We start from the raw sequence: 16074 nt of genomic DNA, 5'->3' as shown, positions 1-16074 counted from the left end.
TGGGGGAACACAGGAGTAAATAAGGAAAACATTTGTTAAGTGGAAGGAACACCGATGATCCCTAAGCAGCTGTCACGTGCGATGCCCGTTTGAATGTCACATAAATGGGCACACCTGGCCTGGATCCATCAGAGTGGACATTTTCTTGGTGTCCACCATGACGTGGCCTTCACTTGTGACCATGAGGTCTGACTGAGAGCAGTCCAGCTGGGCGCAGCCTTCTGTAATGTGAGGGAGACACCATCAAGGAAAGAAACACCTCCAGGCCCAGTGTTGTGTGAAGAGATTTTTTTTAAATGTATGTTCCTTTATTTATTTATTTATTTATATAGAGACAGAATACCAGCAAGGGAGGGGCAGAGAGAGAGAGAGGGAGAGAGAGAATCCCCAGCAGGCTCCGCACGGTCAGCGCAGAGCCCCACGCAGGGCTCGAACTCACGAACCGTGAGATCGTGACCTGAGCCGAAATCAAGAGTCAGACACTTAACCAACTGAGCCACCCAGGCACCCCTACATGAAGAGGTTTAAGCCATTTAATCCCCTGTGGACTAGAGCCCAGGGACCCAGGAGAAGACTGCTCTGGGCTATTAAGACCCTGACCCCCTCCCTCCTCCACATCCTTGGCAACCCTAGATATATTGACGTGATATCTGATTGAAGAATGCATCGTGCCAAAGAGGAAGCAAACGTGGTACCTTGAAGACCCCATAAATCAACAATGAGAGCGTTTGTTTGTAAATAATTCAGAAACTCCTGAGATGCATTTAAGGCTGTAAATTGGACAGTTTCTTCTATTTGGGGATTCACCATTTTCCATACAGGCTTGGTATATAAAGTGCTTGAAAGGTCATAAATTCTGTACCTGAGAAAAGAACATAAAACAGAATTCCAAGCCAGAAGGGACACATTTACAAAGAAATGGATCAGATGAGCCAAAGAATGATGGCTTGGCTTGGTTACTTGATACGAGACGACCTGAAATTGATCCTCATGCTTGCCACCCCCCAACGTCTCCGCTATTTAACACGAGTAGCACCACTACATGGACAGTATTAAATGTCTAGCAAAAAGGAAATGGATTTTGAGAAATACGTTCTACTTTGATCATCTAAAATTGTTAATTTTATTTATTTATATTTTTTTAATGTTTATTTTTGAGACAGAGAGAGACAGAGTGTGAGCAGAGGAGGGGCAGAGAGAGGGGGAGACCCAGAATCCGAAGCAGGCTCCAGGCTCTGAGCTGTCAGCACGGAGCCCGATGCGGGGCTCGAACCCACGAACTGTGAGATCATGACCTGAGCCCAAGTCGGACACTTAACCGACTGAGCCACCCAGGCGCCCCTAAAATTGTTAATATTCCACGTGAGGTGGTGTTTTGGGTTTTGTCCTTCAAAGTTTCCCTTTCTTTATTGCTTTATCTCTTACCGTCTCTTAGCCTGACTAAGCCTATCTGGTGTTTCTTCCATATTGTGATAACAGTCCTTTCATTTCCAACTCAAAAAGACAAAAAACAAAAAACACAACAAAAAAAACCATGATTCTATGTAGAGAGTACAGCTTCCCTTGATATTCTATCAGATAATTAGAATCTCTGACCACTGCTTCAATCACTGAGGATCAATAAACGTGGCTGTTTCAGTCCAGCAACCTAGAAGGATGTGGGACTTCTATTAACCGATGGGGAAATAGGCATTTTGGGGTTGAACAAGCAGAGAGACGTATGAAAATTTCGTGATGAACTCGTTTTTCAAGCACCAGGAAAGACTCCCGCCCGCCAATGCCCACGAGGTGAGGGGTGTGTGCGCAGCCGGTACCCCATCTGAATGCCTCGCCCTGCGTCCTCCTTCAGCCACTTGACCCCAAGGCACCGCACGAGGCCAACCTGGAAGTCCATCCTCTTGCCCAGCAGCTCCGATGGGTCTATAACCACGTCCTCCTCACCGCACGCTCTGCGAACAGAGGAGGACAGGGCAGATCACAGGTCAGCCGGGGCCCGAGCAGGTGAGGGTCGTGTCGTCAAAGGGCACTCCTGAGACTCCTCAAGATATGGCCAGCTTCTCTGAAGAAAAGACGAGGAGCGTTGCCAGCCGTGGAGCGCGTTCGCGCAACAGGCATTCAAAGAGCTCCCAGCCTCCTGGAGGAAGAGACCGCAACGTAACCGCCTCGTGTAATACGCGACCCAGCCCTGGAGCCCCGGGCGGGTTCCCAGTGGGGTAGAGGATGCGGCCTCTCAAGGCGGCCCTTTCCTTGGTGAGCTCTGCACAGTCCAGAGTCGACTCCAGGCCTACAGCTTCGCGACCCAGTTTGGACAGCTTTCCAACAGGGGGCGTCTGTCACGTCAACCTTGCATCGAGCCTATAAGCTAGAATGTGCCTTAGGAGTTTGCAACGAGAGAGAGACCGTCCGGCAGCCGAGAAGCCCGAGGTGGCCAAGTGACCAGAAAGTTGCTGAGACTCCCAGTAAAGACAGTGAGTCGATGGTCGGCTTGGTCTCTGGGTGCCAGGACCCCACGGCCCTGAGCTGGTTCCCTCTTCAGAAAGACAGGGAGGCCGTCCCGGGTGCCTAAGAGCACCTCGCACCCAGACCAGACCCCCGCCTGCCCGCCTCTTTGCTTAGAATTGCTGAGAGACCTGGGCTTTTGTGAAAACGCTGTGGACTGCCCATGGCCTAGAGAGAGGGAAGAGAGGGGGTCCCTGAGAGGATGGTGAAGGGCAGTGTAGCAGAGTTATAGCAACGCCCGTCCCCACAGAAGGTCGGCGAACAACTCAGAAGGAGGCCATGTCAGGGAACGAAGACACCTCAGTCCCTGCCTTGAGGGAAGGGACAGAAAACCCATGGGAGCCTATACCACGGATGGAGAAGGGATGAGCTGGAAACTGCTTTCTTCCAGCCCTCGGGCCGCATCAGCGAGGACCTGAGATATTCCGGGCCTGCCGATTTGGCCGCCGTGGCAAAAATCAGATTTGCTGGGGCCAAATCGTGACTGAATGAGCTCTTCGGGAACACCGTGCTGACCAGCTCATCCAGGAGAGCGCAGGCATGCTGGGAGTTTTCTGCCAGGATCGGGCCGGGCTGGGGGGACACCCACCGTCCCGCCGGGGAGCAGGGAGTCACGCAGACGTGCACCATGGCCTCTTCCTCCCCCTCGCAGTTCATGAACTCCACCTGCTCCTCCAGCTTCATGGAGTAGGCCAGCGACTGGAGCCATATGTGGGCTGAGCCCAAGTGGACAACCTCGACAGGATCCCAGAAGGGGTCATCTTCCTGAGCCACGTGGCTGTCTTCTCCATCCAGAAAGCGCTGGTAAAGTTCCTCCATGAGAAATTTCCTGTTGATAAACTTGGCTTTTGACCAAATCCACACCTATGAACACAAAGATAGGTCACCGGGATTGGATTTCACCTGTTCACAGTTCGTTCCCATGACTTTTCCCAGCATGCTTCCCCAGATGAGCCGGCTTTGGGGCACCCAGGACCCCCTAACACTCTCGTCAAGCCTAGCTTTGCGGTGAGGTCCTCCAGGAGTCCACGTTTGTTCCTGACCCATGGCTCCAGCATTTCTTGGGCTGCTGGGGCCTAATAACTTAGAGGAGATAACGAAGGGATCAAACAATACACTGTCCCAGGAGAGATGACGGTTTGGGACTCGGAACACAGAAGAGTGGCCCTCGAAGATGTCTGTGTCCCACTCTCTGGAACCTGCCAACATGTTACCTATGTGGAAAAGGGAATTAAGATTGTAGGTGGAATGAAGTTCGCTTATCAGCTGACCTTAAAATGGGGAGATTTGCTCACACTGTCTAGGTGGGTCCAGTGTAACCACATGGACCTTTTTTTTTTTTAATATTTTTTTACATTTAGTTTTGAGAGGTAGAGAGAGTCAGAGCACACGTCCAGGAGGGGCAGAGAGAGAAGGAGACACAGAATCCGGGGTGGGCTCCAGGCTCTGAGCTGTCAGCACAGAGCCCAACGCAGGGCTCGGACTCACAAACCATGAGATCGTGACCTGAGCCGAAGTCGGAGGCTCAACCAACTGAGCCACCCAGGCGCCCCCACATGGACCTTAACTGTGGAAGGGGGAGGCAGAAGAGATGGTCAGACGGCGACGGAAGGGGAGTCAGGGAGACGCCAAGTGGCTGACTTTGGAAATGGAGCACAATGGAGCCCAGGAAAGCGGGGGCCTCTGGAAGCTTCAAGAAGCAAGGAAACAGCTTCTCAGACCCTCAGGCCCCCAGAAAGGAAAGCTGTGCCAGTACCTCGCTTGTGGCACAGGGAGGCCCGGGCGGGGCCGTAAGGTGACAATGTGTGCGCTCACGCCCCCCCCCCACCCCCCCGAGAACCTGCCGCTGTCTGTCCCTGAGTGAGGGACAGGGCTGCTGAGAGGACATACGGTGAGGTGATGGGGGCACAAGGAGCCAACCGATGTGTCACTGTCCCTCTGAGTGTTACGTGCCTTCAAAGAAAAAGATCCCCATCCAGACACTACAAAGACTTCGTTCTTTCCTTCTTTGCCTCAAGTGAAACCCGTCCTCTCCCCCGAGAGGTGGGGTAAAGACTGCGTGTGAACCTGACCCTGGCAGAGCACAGCACGAGCTCCAGCAGGTGGGTTTTTCAGGCCCTGAGGCTAGGGCACCAAGACGGTGGGAATCGGCGTCCTCAGTCCGCTGCATCCTTCCTGGCGGACAGCGGGCCCTGGGCCCTGTGACAGCTCAGCAGGGCTCTGCGGGACCGGCAGGGGTCTCTGCTGACCCTCCCGTCCCCCGCGGGGCCTCAGCCGAGCACGGAGACTCCCAGGCCGGAAGCCTGTTGCACAGACACCGCTGAGAAGTCAGGGCTGAGACCCTCCCTGTCCTCACAAGCCCCGGCTTGCTCCCGAATCGCCCCCGACGTGTCTCTCGTCGGTCACATGAAGTGGCCTGGGTTGGGGGGGGGGGGTCCCGTCTCCGCCCTGTGCGCGCACGGTCCAGCGGTCTAGGGCGAACATCTGCGAGGCGGACCGCCACAAAAGTGCCGAGGCTGCTGTTCGCCCTTCCCAGCCTCACACACGAAACCTTCCAGGAAGGGCCGAGGGACTGCCAGCATCTCCGAGGCCCCCGGGGAAGGCGTAACTTCATCCGGGGAGAGGCCACTGATCCACTTGGAAGGTAAAAACGGACAGCCTTGGAGATGACGGATCAGTAAGCTTAGTCTCTGCCCGAGGAAAGAGGAAAGCGAGCGACATCACCATAAAAGCAACTAGCGCGCAGCCCCTGAAAAGAGAACCCGGTTTCTGCTAATCATAGGAAAGGCTGAACGAGATCCTTTTCAATTCACCTTAAACTATAATGAGCAACGAAATACAGAGGAACATGAAATCTCCTTAAAACGAGGTCTGACAAGACAGTAGGAAATGGCCAAACCGAACCCTGGCAGAGCGTCTGGCCCCAGAGGCAAAGTACTGGGTCACCAGAGCTCCTTTGTCCTGATGGCTCCTTCCAGAAAACGCAAAAGACAAAATCACGGTCGCACACGCATTGAGGATTCAGCTCCAAAGGCCTCGTGGGACACGCGCAGAAGTCAAGGTCGACTTCCCAGGGTGGGGGTCTCCCAGGAGACCCTCCTGAGTCACGAGATGTGTCCCCCCAAACCGTACGTTGAAGCCTGACCCTCAGTGCGCTGGGACGAGGAGGCGGGGCCGTGAGGGTGGACGCCTCACGAATGCACTCATTGCCCTCATGAAAGAGGCCTCAGTGCTCCCCGGCCCCTAGCGCCACGTGAGGATCCGGCGAGAAGGTGTCCTTCACCGGATACCAAATGTGCCTGTGCCACGACCTCTGCTCCCAGCCTCCAAGCTGTGGTGTTGCCGTAGCAACACGAAGGAACTGAGACCCCTGTGCCCTTTCACCCCACGCCAGGGGACACACGGGAGGCCACCTCGGCACCGGTCAGAGGAAGAGACCAGGCAGAAAGGGAGGGGCGCCCGGGGTGGCTCAGTCGGTTGAGCGTCCGACCCCGGCTCAGGGCATCATCTCACGGTTCGTGAGTTCGAGCCCCGCGTCGGGCTCTGCACGGACAGTGCGGAGCCTGCTTGGGATCCTCTGCGGCCTCCTCTCTCTGCTCCTCCCTGGCTCGCACATGCTCAACCTGTCTCTCTCTCTCTTTCAAATAAACATTAAAAAAATATAAATAAATAAACGGAGAGTGGTGGTTGGGAGCGATCCCAGGGTTGGTGCCATGTGGGAGAGAGGACCAGGAGAGAAACGTGGGGGAGGTGGGGGGTCCATCCCAGAGTCTGTCCCCAGAGCCCAGCTCACACTGGGAACACGCAGTGCCCGTCACGGGGTCTCCACAGGACAGTCTGTCCCCGTGAGAGCCCTCAGAAACCCCGTCCCCAGAGGCATCCTCACCTCACGGGTCCTTTGGTTGGTCACCTTCACCATGACCTCCTTCTGTAGCTCGTGGCCCCTGGAGTCTGAAGCCGCTAAATTCTTCACCTTCAGTTCCATTCTGAGTCCCTGTAAGGGGGACCCTTCTCGCTGAGCACACAGCCCACACCGCCCTCGCTATTTCCTTCTCCTCCTCGCATGTTCCCAACACACAAAAGTGTCTTGAGCGTGTCCTGGGGATCGGATCCTGGGTCACCGGGGGGCCACCCCCTGCTCGGGTCTTCTCTGTGGCTAGAAGGCTTCAGGGTCCTGGACCCGGGGAAGCCCTTTCTAGAGGGCAACCTGGGAGGGGTGGCCTGGCAAGCAAGCATCGGTCTGGGAGCCTGGAGGGCCGTGGGGGCCGTGGGGGCCTTGGTAGGCATGACGCTGGCGGCTGGGACTGCTGAGGCCTGGGGGTTGGCCTGGGTTCTGTCACTGGCTCACTGCGGGGTCCTGGGTGGAGCCCCTCACCTCTCCAGGCCCCGTGCCCTCGCCGGTACGGCAAAGCCAGCTGGGGCGGTGGGGGTGAGGGGCCGTGGACCCTGTTCCCTGAGGTCCTTCCGGACCCAGCGTTACTCCGTCTTCCAGCCCTTACCTTCTTCAGCTCTTCGCCCATTTGATTGGCTTCTGCCACCAGGGGCATCAGTCTGACATAGTCCTGGAACACCGCCAGCATGCCGGGGTCCGCTTTCCCATCGCCGTGGCTCGCAGCCCCTGGAAACCAGCAGGGTCCCGGTGAAGGTCGGTCACTGGTTCTGGGAGACTTGTCAGCCACGAAGGGGTTTATTTATATGCTTATGTACTCAGTTATTTGATGGTTCACCAAATGTCCACATGGGGCTCCTGGGTGGCTCGGTTGGTTGAGCATCTGACTTCGGCTCAGGTCATGATCTCACAGTTCATGGTTTCGAGCCCCCCGTCGGGCTCTGTGCCGACAGCTCGGAGCCTGGAGCCTGCTTCGGATTCTGTGTCTCCCTCCCTCTCTGCCCCTCCCCAGCTCCTGTTCTGTCTCTTTCTCAAAAATCAACAAACGTTAAAAAAAATTAAAGGTCCTAGCAGAGTCCCATGTAGGGATTCTGGTTCCCTAGGAGGATGTACCCGTGTGCACTCATTCAGCTATTGATTGGAGCCTGGAGTCTGAGCTGTGAGATGATTTGTAGAAGATTCGCAATTTAAAATGACTTTTGTCCAGTAGAAGATTATTGCCCCCAAAACCATCAACCAGCTTTGTCTCAGTCTTATTTCACTGTTCTTCCCTCTTGTGCTTTACTGTTGAACCTTGGGAAATGCAGGGGTTAGGGCCCTGATGCCCCATACGGTCAAAAATCCATTCAACTTTTGAGTCCCCCAAAACATAACAACTAATAGCCTTCTGTTGGTCCAAAGACTTACCAATAAGCAGATGATTAACATATATTTTGTATGTTCTATGTGTTATATACTTATAATAAAGTAAGCTGGAGAAAAGAAAATGTTAAAGTCATAAGAAAGAAAAAAATACATTTAAAGGACTGTGCTGTGTTTATAAAAAACAAACAAGGGGCGCCTGGGTGGCTCAGTCGGTTGAGCGTCTGACTTCGGCTCAGGTCATGATCTCACGGTCCATGAGTTCGAGCCCCGCATCAGGCTCTGTGCTGACCACTCAGAGCCTGGAGCCTGTTTCAGATTCTGTGTCTCCCTCTCTCTCTGACCCTCCCCCATTCATGCTCTGTCTCTCTCTGTCTCAAAAATAAATAAACGTTAAAAAAAAAAATTTTTTTTTTAAATAAAAAAAAAACAAAAAAAACAAAAGACCACCACAAGTGGACCCACACAGTTCAAACCCATGTTGTCCAAGGGTCAACTGTATCTATCGCCTTCTTCTCCATTTATTAACAAAATAGTTTAATAAATCTTTGACATGTGCTCACTCTACAATATGGAAATCCTAATTTAACTTTCTAAACATTTCCCTTTGAAACAAGATGTTATTTTCTTAGGGAAAGTAGGAGAGCATGCAGTGAAAGCAGTTGCTTTTAGATCAGCCTGTGGAAAATGCTGGAAGGCAGGGCCCTGAGCTGCTCACCCAGCTTGTCCACACTCACTCCCTCCGCAGCTGCTCTCTCCAGCTGGAAGAAGTCATAGTCGAACCTGGTCAGGTCTTCACTGCCTCGCTCTGACGGAAACCCAATGTAGAGGTAGGCGCTGTTGGATCCCAGGATAATGCGGTCCTAGGGAGGAGACGGGAGGTTCAGCGGGAGCACGCTGCCCTCAGCAGGGGTGTGGCACCAGCCTGCTCCAGGGGGGACCAAGTCCCCATGGGCAGTCCAGCTGTGGTAAATCACAAACCCTGCACGAGGTCCCCAGAGAGGGAAGAGACCCCTGAATGCAGAGGAAGAGATTGACGTTCTGCTTTTGTGTGCATGCTTTCATTTATTTCTTCCTTTATCCCACACGGAGCTTCGACTCTCCATTAGACATTGTGGATCCCAGTGGGCACCAAACAGACCCGGGCCCTCCCCTCTAGGACTTTATAGACAGACAGTGCAATAGCTTGAGAGAGATGCTTGAATGAAATGGGGGTGCTTCTGCAGAAGGTACAATACGGGCGCCTCACTTGCACTGGGGATCAGAGCGGTCCTCTCTCAAGGTGTGCTGTTTACGACTTCAAAGGTGGTCAGTTTCGGCAAGGCAGAGAGGGCTGTGGCCAAACAGAGCCAGGGGTGTTTTGAACAATCAGGAGAAGGTCCGTGTGACCTTCGTGCAGAGCAGTGAGGCGGGAGGTGGAGGGGAGATGAGGCAGCTCACACGGGGGCCCTGAAAGGGTGGCCACTGAGGATTTCCAGGAGGGCGTGGCCTAATCCAAATAGCTGGTCTAGAAGGCTCTCTGTGGTTACAGTGTGGAGAATGGGTTGAAGAGGGGCTTGGGCAGCAGGGAGGCTGGCGGGAGCCCCTGTGGTCATGGGGAACCAGGCTGGGGTGTGCGGAGGAGACAGAGAGCCTAGTGTTTGCGAGGTGCCGCATGGTCCCTCCCAATGGCAGATCTTTTAAGAAGTCTAAGATAGCATGAAATGTCAGAGCTGGAAAGGGTGTTGGTGAACTTCTAGTTCACTCATTGCTGTTTTATTAAGTCCCGATGGGGGACCTGGGGGGCTCAGTTGGTTAAGGGTCCTACTCTTGATCTCAGCTCAGGTCGTGGTCTCTCGGTTTGTGGGTTTGAGCCCCACGTCGGGCTCTGTGCTGACACCCCAGAGGCTACTTGGGATTCTCCCTCTGCTTCTCTCTCTGCCTCTCCCCTGCTTGCTTGCCCTCTTTCTCACTCTCTCAAGATAAATAAATAAACTTAAAAGCAATGTATAGATGAATTCCCGAGGAGTGAAGTGGCTTTTGCCCAGGAACACACAGCGGGTTCATATCAGATCTCCCGACCCCAAGCTGTGACCCATGTCGGTCGTAGCAGGGGGACATGGGGTGGCCGGTGCCCCCACCCTGCCCGGTGCTTGCCACGGCGTGGAGGCCTGGGGCACCTCACGGGAACCCCTTCTCCTAGCTCTCCAGCGGGACTGCGGAAATTCTGCGGCCAGGCAGGAAAGCTTACCAAATGCTGCAGCTTTGTCTTGGTCACGATGGGCACCCCGTTAACGACAACTTTGCATTTGCTGTGTGGCGTGACCGTCACCTTCCCATCCGAATTTGTGAAGGAAGCGTGTTTATCTGAAATTCTAAAAAGACAAGAGGTCGTCTAGTAGCCAAAATAATCGTGACCGTAGAGCACACGGTTTTGGTGGTTGCTCCCCACTCGCACGCGTAAGTAAGACCTACGGATGCTGCGGGGTGGCCGGAAGCGGCTCAAGGGGGTCGGGGTAGATAGGAGCCAGAGAAGGACAACAAAGCGATTCTCGTAGCCACAGTACCAGCACCCGCTGAGGGCCGACAGCTACAAGGAGCCCGCATGGGCAGGGTCATCGCTGGGGTCCTCCAAGGCTCACGGGCCGCAAGACTGAGTGGTGGGGAAATGGAAAGAAAGATGTTTCAGAGGGATGCTGGGACAGGTGACCAGTGCTGACAGATAATAACGTACATGCCACAGAGAAGGTCAGAGCGGTGTCTGGGTCTCCATGATACAACGGCAGACTTTATATGCTAAAGACTGGGGGACAGATGTCAGAAGTGTCAGATTGGCGCCCCCCTAGACATCATCCGGCTGCCCTGAGTGACCAGCTTCCTAACTGTTCTAGAATGTTCCTAGACTCCTTGGCTGCTGTGGAAGGCTCTGGGTGTTGAGACACTTGTCCGTCCATATCCCTTGTGTGCGTGGGGCCCAGGGATGCCGTGGGAAAGGCTATACCCTCAGCTCATCTGGAGTTCGGCCATCTACAGGTCCCCACTGGAAGTGTCTGGAAAGGGAGATGAGGGGAATTCCCAGGAAGAGTCAGGAGAAGGGGCCCAGAGGCTGGCGGTGCAGGGGGAAGCCATGTCAGCTGGCCCCCCGGTCAGCGCAGGCCCCCTCCCCTCCCGTCCCTGTGCTTTGGCGCAGGAGGGCTGAGGTACGTCAGGGGGACTGGTCGGCAAGCTGATTGAGCCTACGGGCTGGAAATCTGTGGGCGGTCAGGACACCCTGGAACTGGGGAGAAGAGCAGAGAGGCCACGGAGGTAGGAGACGGCTGTGAGTTCGTGAGAACCGCCATAGAGTTCCACAGGGCCTCCTCTTGCAGAAGGGGTCACCCAAAGCCTGGGCCTTCCCTTCGTCCAGTTGGTGAGGGCTCTGAGGGTGGAGATCTGAGCATGCTATTGCTTTTGGTGGTTAAAACTACGAAGGACGTGGGCGCCTTGTGGTGGGCTCTCTCTTCACTGTCTTCATTTGCTGGCCTCGTCCACTTGTGTCTCCTTGTGCCGAGTCGCTATACGGGGGTCTAGCAACGGGCCTTCCCTTCCTCCCGACGTCAGAGCCCAGGAAGCAAAGTGAGTGCGGTGGGAAGGATTTCAGCGGGAGCAGGAAAGCCCTTCCTTCCAGAAGCCCCGAGCGGGTCCCTGAGGACGGCCTGGGAATTTGTCCTGCAGGGTTTGTGGCCCCACCCGGCGAGGCCCAGACAAATGTTGAGAACCTCCCGCGGAATGAGTGGTCACAATTCTTGGACGAAGACGGTTCACGTCAACTTACCCCAAACCTTGAAGGTGGATGGCATTTGAAGCGGCCCGACCGGCATCACATGAGCCTTGAAAAGAATTAGGATAATTTCTTTTCAAACTTTGTCAGGATTTGACCTTAACAAGCGAACGTGTCTGATGCTTGGGTAGGGCCGTTGCCTCTCCAAGAGGATCGTGTGAAGGGATTTTGCTGCTGGGATTTTCAGTCGTAAGTACCTGGACACCACCCGCCCTTACGGATGGTTGTTTTACTTTCTGCCCTTTTTTTGTGGGCTGCCTAACTTTTTACCAGTTCCACCTTACTCGTGGGGCTTCTGGAGGAAGAAACTGTCGAGTCTGGGGCTTAGGAGATGTGCTGCAGCCCGGCCACAGGGAAGGTCCTGGTCTGTGCAATGACGGACCCAGACAGCACCGAGAGCACCACGCCGGCTCCCCCCGGGGGCCGCCCCACACCAGGGCCCTACCTCCATCCAGTGCAAGCCCTCTCCTGTCCGGTGTGCCCAGGGCCGGGGTGCGGAAAGCCTCGTGTTACTACAGTACCGATGCTGTTTTCCAACGGCTGAATAGATAAACAAAATGTGGTATACCTATATAATGGAATATCATTCAGCCTTAAAGAGGAAGGAAATTCTGGGCTGCCTGGGTGGCTCCGTCAGTTAAGCGTCCAGCTCTTGGTTTCGGCTCAGGTCATGATGTCACAGTTGATGAGCTCAAGTCTCACGTCAGGCTCTGTGCTTAGAGGGCGGAACCTGCTTGGGATTTTCTCTCTCCCCCTCTCTCTGCTCCACTTGTGCTCGCTCACTCTCGAATAAAATAGACTTGAAATAAGAAGGATATTCTGACACCTGCTGACAACATAGATGGGCCTTGAGGATACTATGCTGAGTGAGATATGCTAGTCACAGAAGGACAAATACCGTGTGACTCCAATGATGCGGGGTGCCTAGAGTAGTTACATTTGTAGAGACAGGAGGTAGGACAGAAGTAGAACGGAGGGTGCCTGGGGCTGGGGGAGCTGGTGTTGAATGGGGACGGATGTCGGTTTGGGAAGAAAGAAAGGTTTTGGGATTGGGTGGGGGTGATGGTGGCACCACGGTGTGAATGTGCTGATGGCCCTGAGCCGTCTACTTAAAAATAGCTGGCATGGTGGGGCGCCTGGGTGGCTCAGCCGGCTGAGGATCTGTCTTCGGCTCAGGTCACGATCTCACAGTCTGTGAGTTCGAGCCCCATGTCGGGCTCTGGGCTGACAGCTCGGAGCCTGGAGCCTGCTTCGGGTTCTGTGTCTCCCTCGCTTTCTGCCCCTCCCCTGCTCATGCTCTGTCTGTCTCTCTCTCTCAGGGACGAATAAACATTTAAAAAAAATTTTTTTTAAAAAGCTAGGATGGTGAATTTTATGTTCCACCTATTTACCACAAAAAGAAAGATTCAAAAGAGAAAGAAACACAAAGCAAGAAGCCTGAGCAGGTCCAGTGTGGGTCGGGAGGGGTGAGTACCAGCCTGAATGAAATACTTGAGGACCCCCGTGAGCTGCGGGTCCTCGTTGACGTTGAGAAGGTGAGGGAGGGTCTTCATTATCCACTGCTCCTGGGGGAGAGACGGGAGTCCTGTCACCACACAGGGCCAGCACGTTCAAGGCAGTAGCATTCCTTTCCTATCCATGTCCTACTTGGATATCCTTTCCTATCCATGTCCTACTTTCCTATCCAAGCCACTTGTCTGTGCGTCCTGTCAGATCGTTCAGGAAAGCCCAGTGGGACTGGGATGGGAGGCCCTGCTCACAGCGCGGGTGAGACCCCACCCGCGGCGGGTCAGCCGAGGGGCCTGAGCTCATCTGGACGGGACTGTTGCAAAGCGTGGCCAGTTTCTGTCTCTGTCCCCCCTTCTACCCTGACTTCTACCCCACTATTTTCTTCAGGTCCCCCCATGTCCCAGCCGTCCTGGTGCCCCATCGGGTGCCTCACCTGGGTCCCCCTTCCCACTAAACCCGCTACCCTACATCGCAGGCTCCCCCAGACTAGCTCACTAACTCAGGTCCTGCAGGCTAGCTCACTGGTGACCCGATGTTGGTGATCAAATGTGGCACGTGCCATATACCCTGTCCAGGTTACCCGAGTGTGTCTCATCCCTCAACCCGGTATTGGTGGTCTTGAACTTATAGAGGATTGACGGCCAGTCAGAACTGGAGTAAATTGTTCAGGCACAAGAAAGCTTTTTAGTCTTGAAATTCTGATAACGAGTAAGGGGGATAAGAGTCTTTTCCATTGCTACTGTCCTTACTTCTAGAATCCTTGGACCCTAATGCGTCCTGGCCTCCTGGTGTCACAGGCCCCCGGCCCCACTGCGCTCCCCCCGCCTGAGGCTCCCTTCCATCTCAGGCTTCCTGAGCCTTTCGGGAGCCAGTCTGGGTCTCTGCCGCCACTCCGGAGGTGCTCCGAGGCCGGCCCACGACTTGGGGTCTGTGCAGAGCTGTGGCTTTGGGGAGTCAGGTCATGGCGGGAGGATGCTGTGGATGGGGGGCCCAGAGGGCATTTCCCCGACCCGAGCACAAAACTCGCATCACAGCCCACATATGCTCCGGCAGATACTACGGTTCAGGGTCACACCGTACGGTCCCCAGAAGACGGTGCACAGTCCTCGAATTCTCCCCAAACTGTAATTATCAGCAGCCTTGACTCATCAAGGCCTCTCGACTTCCTTCTGCCTCACGTCCCGCCCTCCTCTCCCCTAGCGCCACCAGCAGCATCAGCAGAAGTCATTTGTCACTTAATCACATGCCACATCTCATGTGTTACCCATTCGCCGGGGGGTGGGGGGGGAGCCACCCCGAAGATCCACCGGACGCCAGCCCAGGCGGCCGTGTGCACATGGGAAGAGTGTGAGGCTCCCTGCCAGGTGTGGGCCTCGGCAGGTGGATGGAAGGAAGCTCACCTTGGCCACGGCCACGTGGTGCTGTCGCCACTCTTCCCGAGCCTGCTCCAGCTGGCGCGCCCAGGGCCCGGCTTCTGCCAGCAGGCGGGCCGGCTGCTCTGGAAGGAGGGAGGGGGCTTAAGCAGCGGGTCTGCTGTGTCGAGGGTGAGGAGCAGAATAACTATAGTAGAAGACTACAGAATAACCATAGAATTCTATAGAAGACTATAGAATAACTATGATAGAAGATTACAGAATAAGTATAGTCTTCTATAGAATAACCATAGAATTCTATAGAAGACTATAGAATAACTATGATAGAAGAGTCAGGTTGACTCTGTTCTCAGCCGAAGCCAGGGATGCTGGGTGGAGTGGGAAACTGAGCTGCGCTCACGGGTGAAGAAGTCACCGGTCGTTTCTACAGAGGGTGCTGTCGTTTTAATGCATCGGAACGTAGAGCAAGAAGGCCTTTTAGGGGAGGAGGCACGACGCTCCGTACTTTCTGTTTGGTTGTGCGGGCACGTGAGAGTGTTCTGTTTTATACTCCGGTTACCGGGCATTCCTACAAGGCCAGGGGACTCACAGCATCGCAGGCTCGTGAACATATTTTGTGTCTGCGCTTATTACGCACGGCGGGCATTCGATGCTTACATCCGTCCAGCTCGCGACGACACGAACTTTGGGGCTCAGCGAGGCCACCATACCTGGACGGGCCGCAGGCGCTGCCTCTAACATGGCAAGGGCTTTGTCATGAAGTCCCAGCGAGTTGGGATGCGGGAGCCTGCAGGGGTGCCCACAGAGCCTCTGTCCGCCCCCCCCGCCCCGGGCAGCCTGGTTTGGGGCGGGACGTGCTGCCAGTACCCGAGAACCCCTCTGGAACGAGGGACCCCAGCTGGCGGGGGGCACGGGGGCCGGGCCGCTTGGTGACTGGAGCTCACGCTCCCTGAACCAGCCCTGAGCGCCAGAGGTTTGGACCTCCTGGCATTGTTCTTTTCGCTTTAAACCACTTCCTCCAATTTTACTTTGACAGTTTTACAATTTGCCCGTTTCTTGTTCATCCCGTTTTAAGCTATTAACGGGCGCAAAGTTGTAGGGACCTCCCTCCATGCTGCCAAACTGAAATCCTAGGCCTTCCTTCAAAGCAGTGGTTCTGGGGCACCGTGGAGTCAGCCGGGGCGCTGCCCCCAGAAGTCACGGTCAGTGGGCCTGGTGACGCTCACCAGGTGACTCTGATGTGCTGCCTCTGAGGCCTCTGGAGATTCAAGCATCGTGCAACTGCGTGAGGCCATCAGCCCAGCGAACGTCAAAATGGCCACCGTGCAAACCTGGGAAGGACGGAGTGGCCTCGGCAGAAACGACAGCTTCAAAGTAAAAATGGCGATAAAAATGAGACTAAAATGATCATTCAAAAAGGGCAGGGCCACTTAACTGCAAGCGAATCTGCATTTGTCTCCAAATGAAGTATTTTCTCCCGAGGCCGGGGCCTAAATGTCCCCAGAGGGTGCCCCTGGCCTGTGCCAGGCTCCGGCGATTCCAAGCAGGGGTTCCCCACCTCCCCGCCGAGCCCCAGGCTGAGCCTGCAGCCGGTCCCTCCCTCCATCCCACTCCCGGCCTTCCTGCTGCTGGCCTGGACCGGC

The 16074-nt window shown here is 55.0% G+C and overlaps 1 protein-coding gene across 1 annotated transcript in view; it reads right to left on the bottom strand.

Moving 5' to 3' along the window:
* The window catches only part of LOC131495794 (kinesin-like protein KIF28P), a 78931-nt gene that overhangs the window by 6899 nt on the left and 55958 nt on the right, over nucleotides 1–16074 (bottom strand). The window contains exons 10-19 of the mRNA XM_058700946.1: nucleotides 13024–13111; nucleotides 11544–11598; nucleotides 9981–10104; nucleotides 8469–8613; nucleotides 6999–7117; nucleotides 6386–6493; nucleotides 3089–3363; nucleotides 1815–1949; nucleotides 696–862; nucleotides 115–221 (exon numbers count right to left, since the gene is read on the bottom strand). Coding sequence (XP_058556929.1) covers nucleotides 115–221; nucleotides 696–862; nucleotides 1815–1949; nucleotides 3089–3363; nucleotides 6386–6493; nucleotides 6999–7117; nucleotides 8469–8613; nucleotides 9981–10104; nucleotides 11544–11598; nucleotides 13024–13111 — 1323 coding nt within the window. The remainder of the gene's footprint in view (nucleotides 1–114; nucleotides 222–695; nucleotides 863–1814; nucleotides 1950–3088; nucleotides 3364–6385; nucleotides 6494–6998; nucleotides 7118–8468; nucleotides 8614–9980; nucleotides 10105–11543; nucleotides 11599–13023; nucleotides 13112–16074) is intronic.

This window comes from Neofelis nebulosa, chromosome 15 (assembly GCF_028018385.1).
Source record: "Neofelis nebulosa isolate mNeoNeb1 chromosome 15, mNeoNeb1.pri, whole genome shotgun sequence".
Lineage (NCBI taxonomy): Eukaryota > Metazoa > Chordata > Mammalia > Carnivora > Felidae > Neofelis > Neofelis nebulosa.
This window is presented reverse-complemented; position numbering and strand designations above follow the sequence as displayed.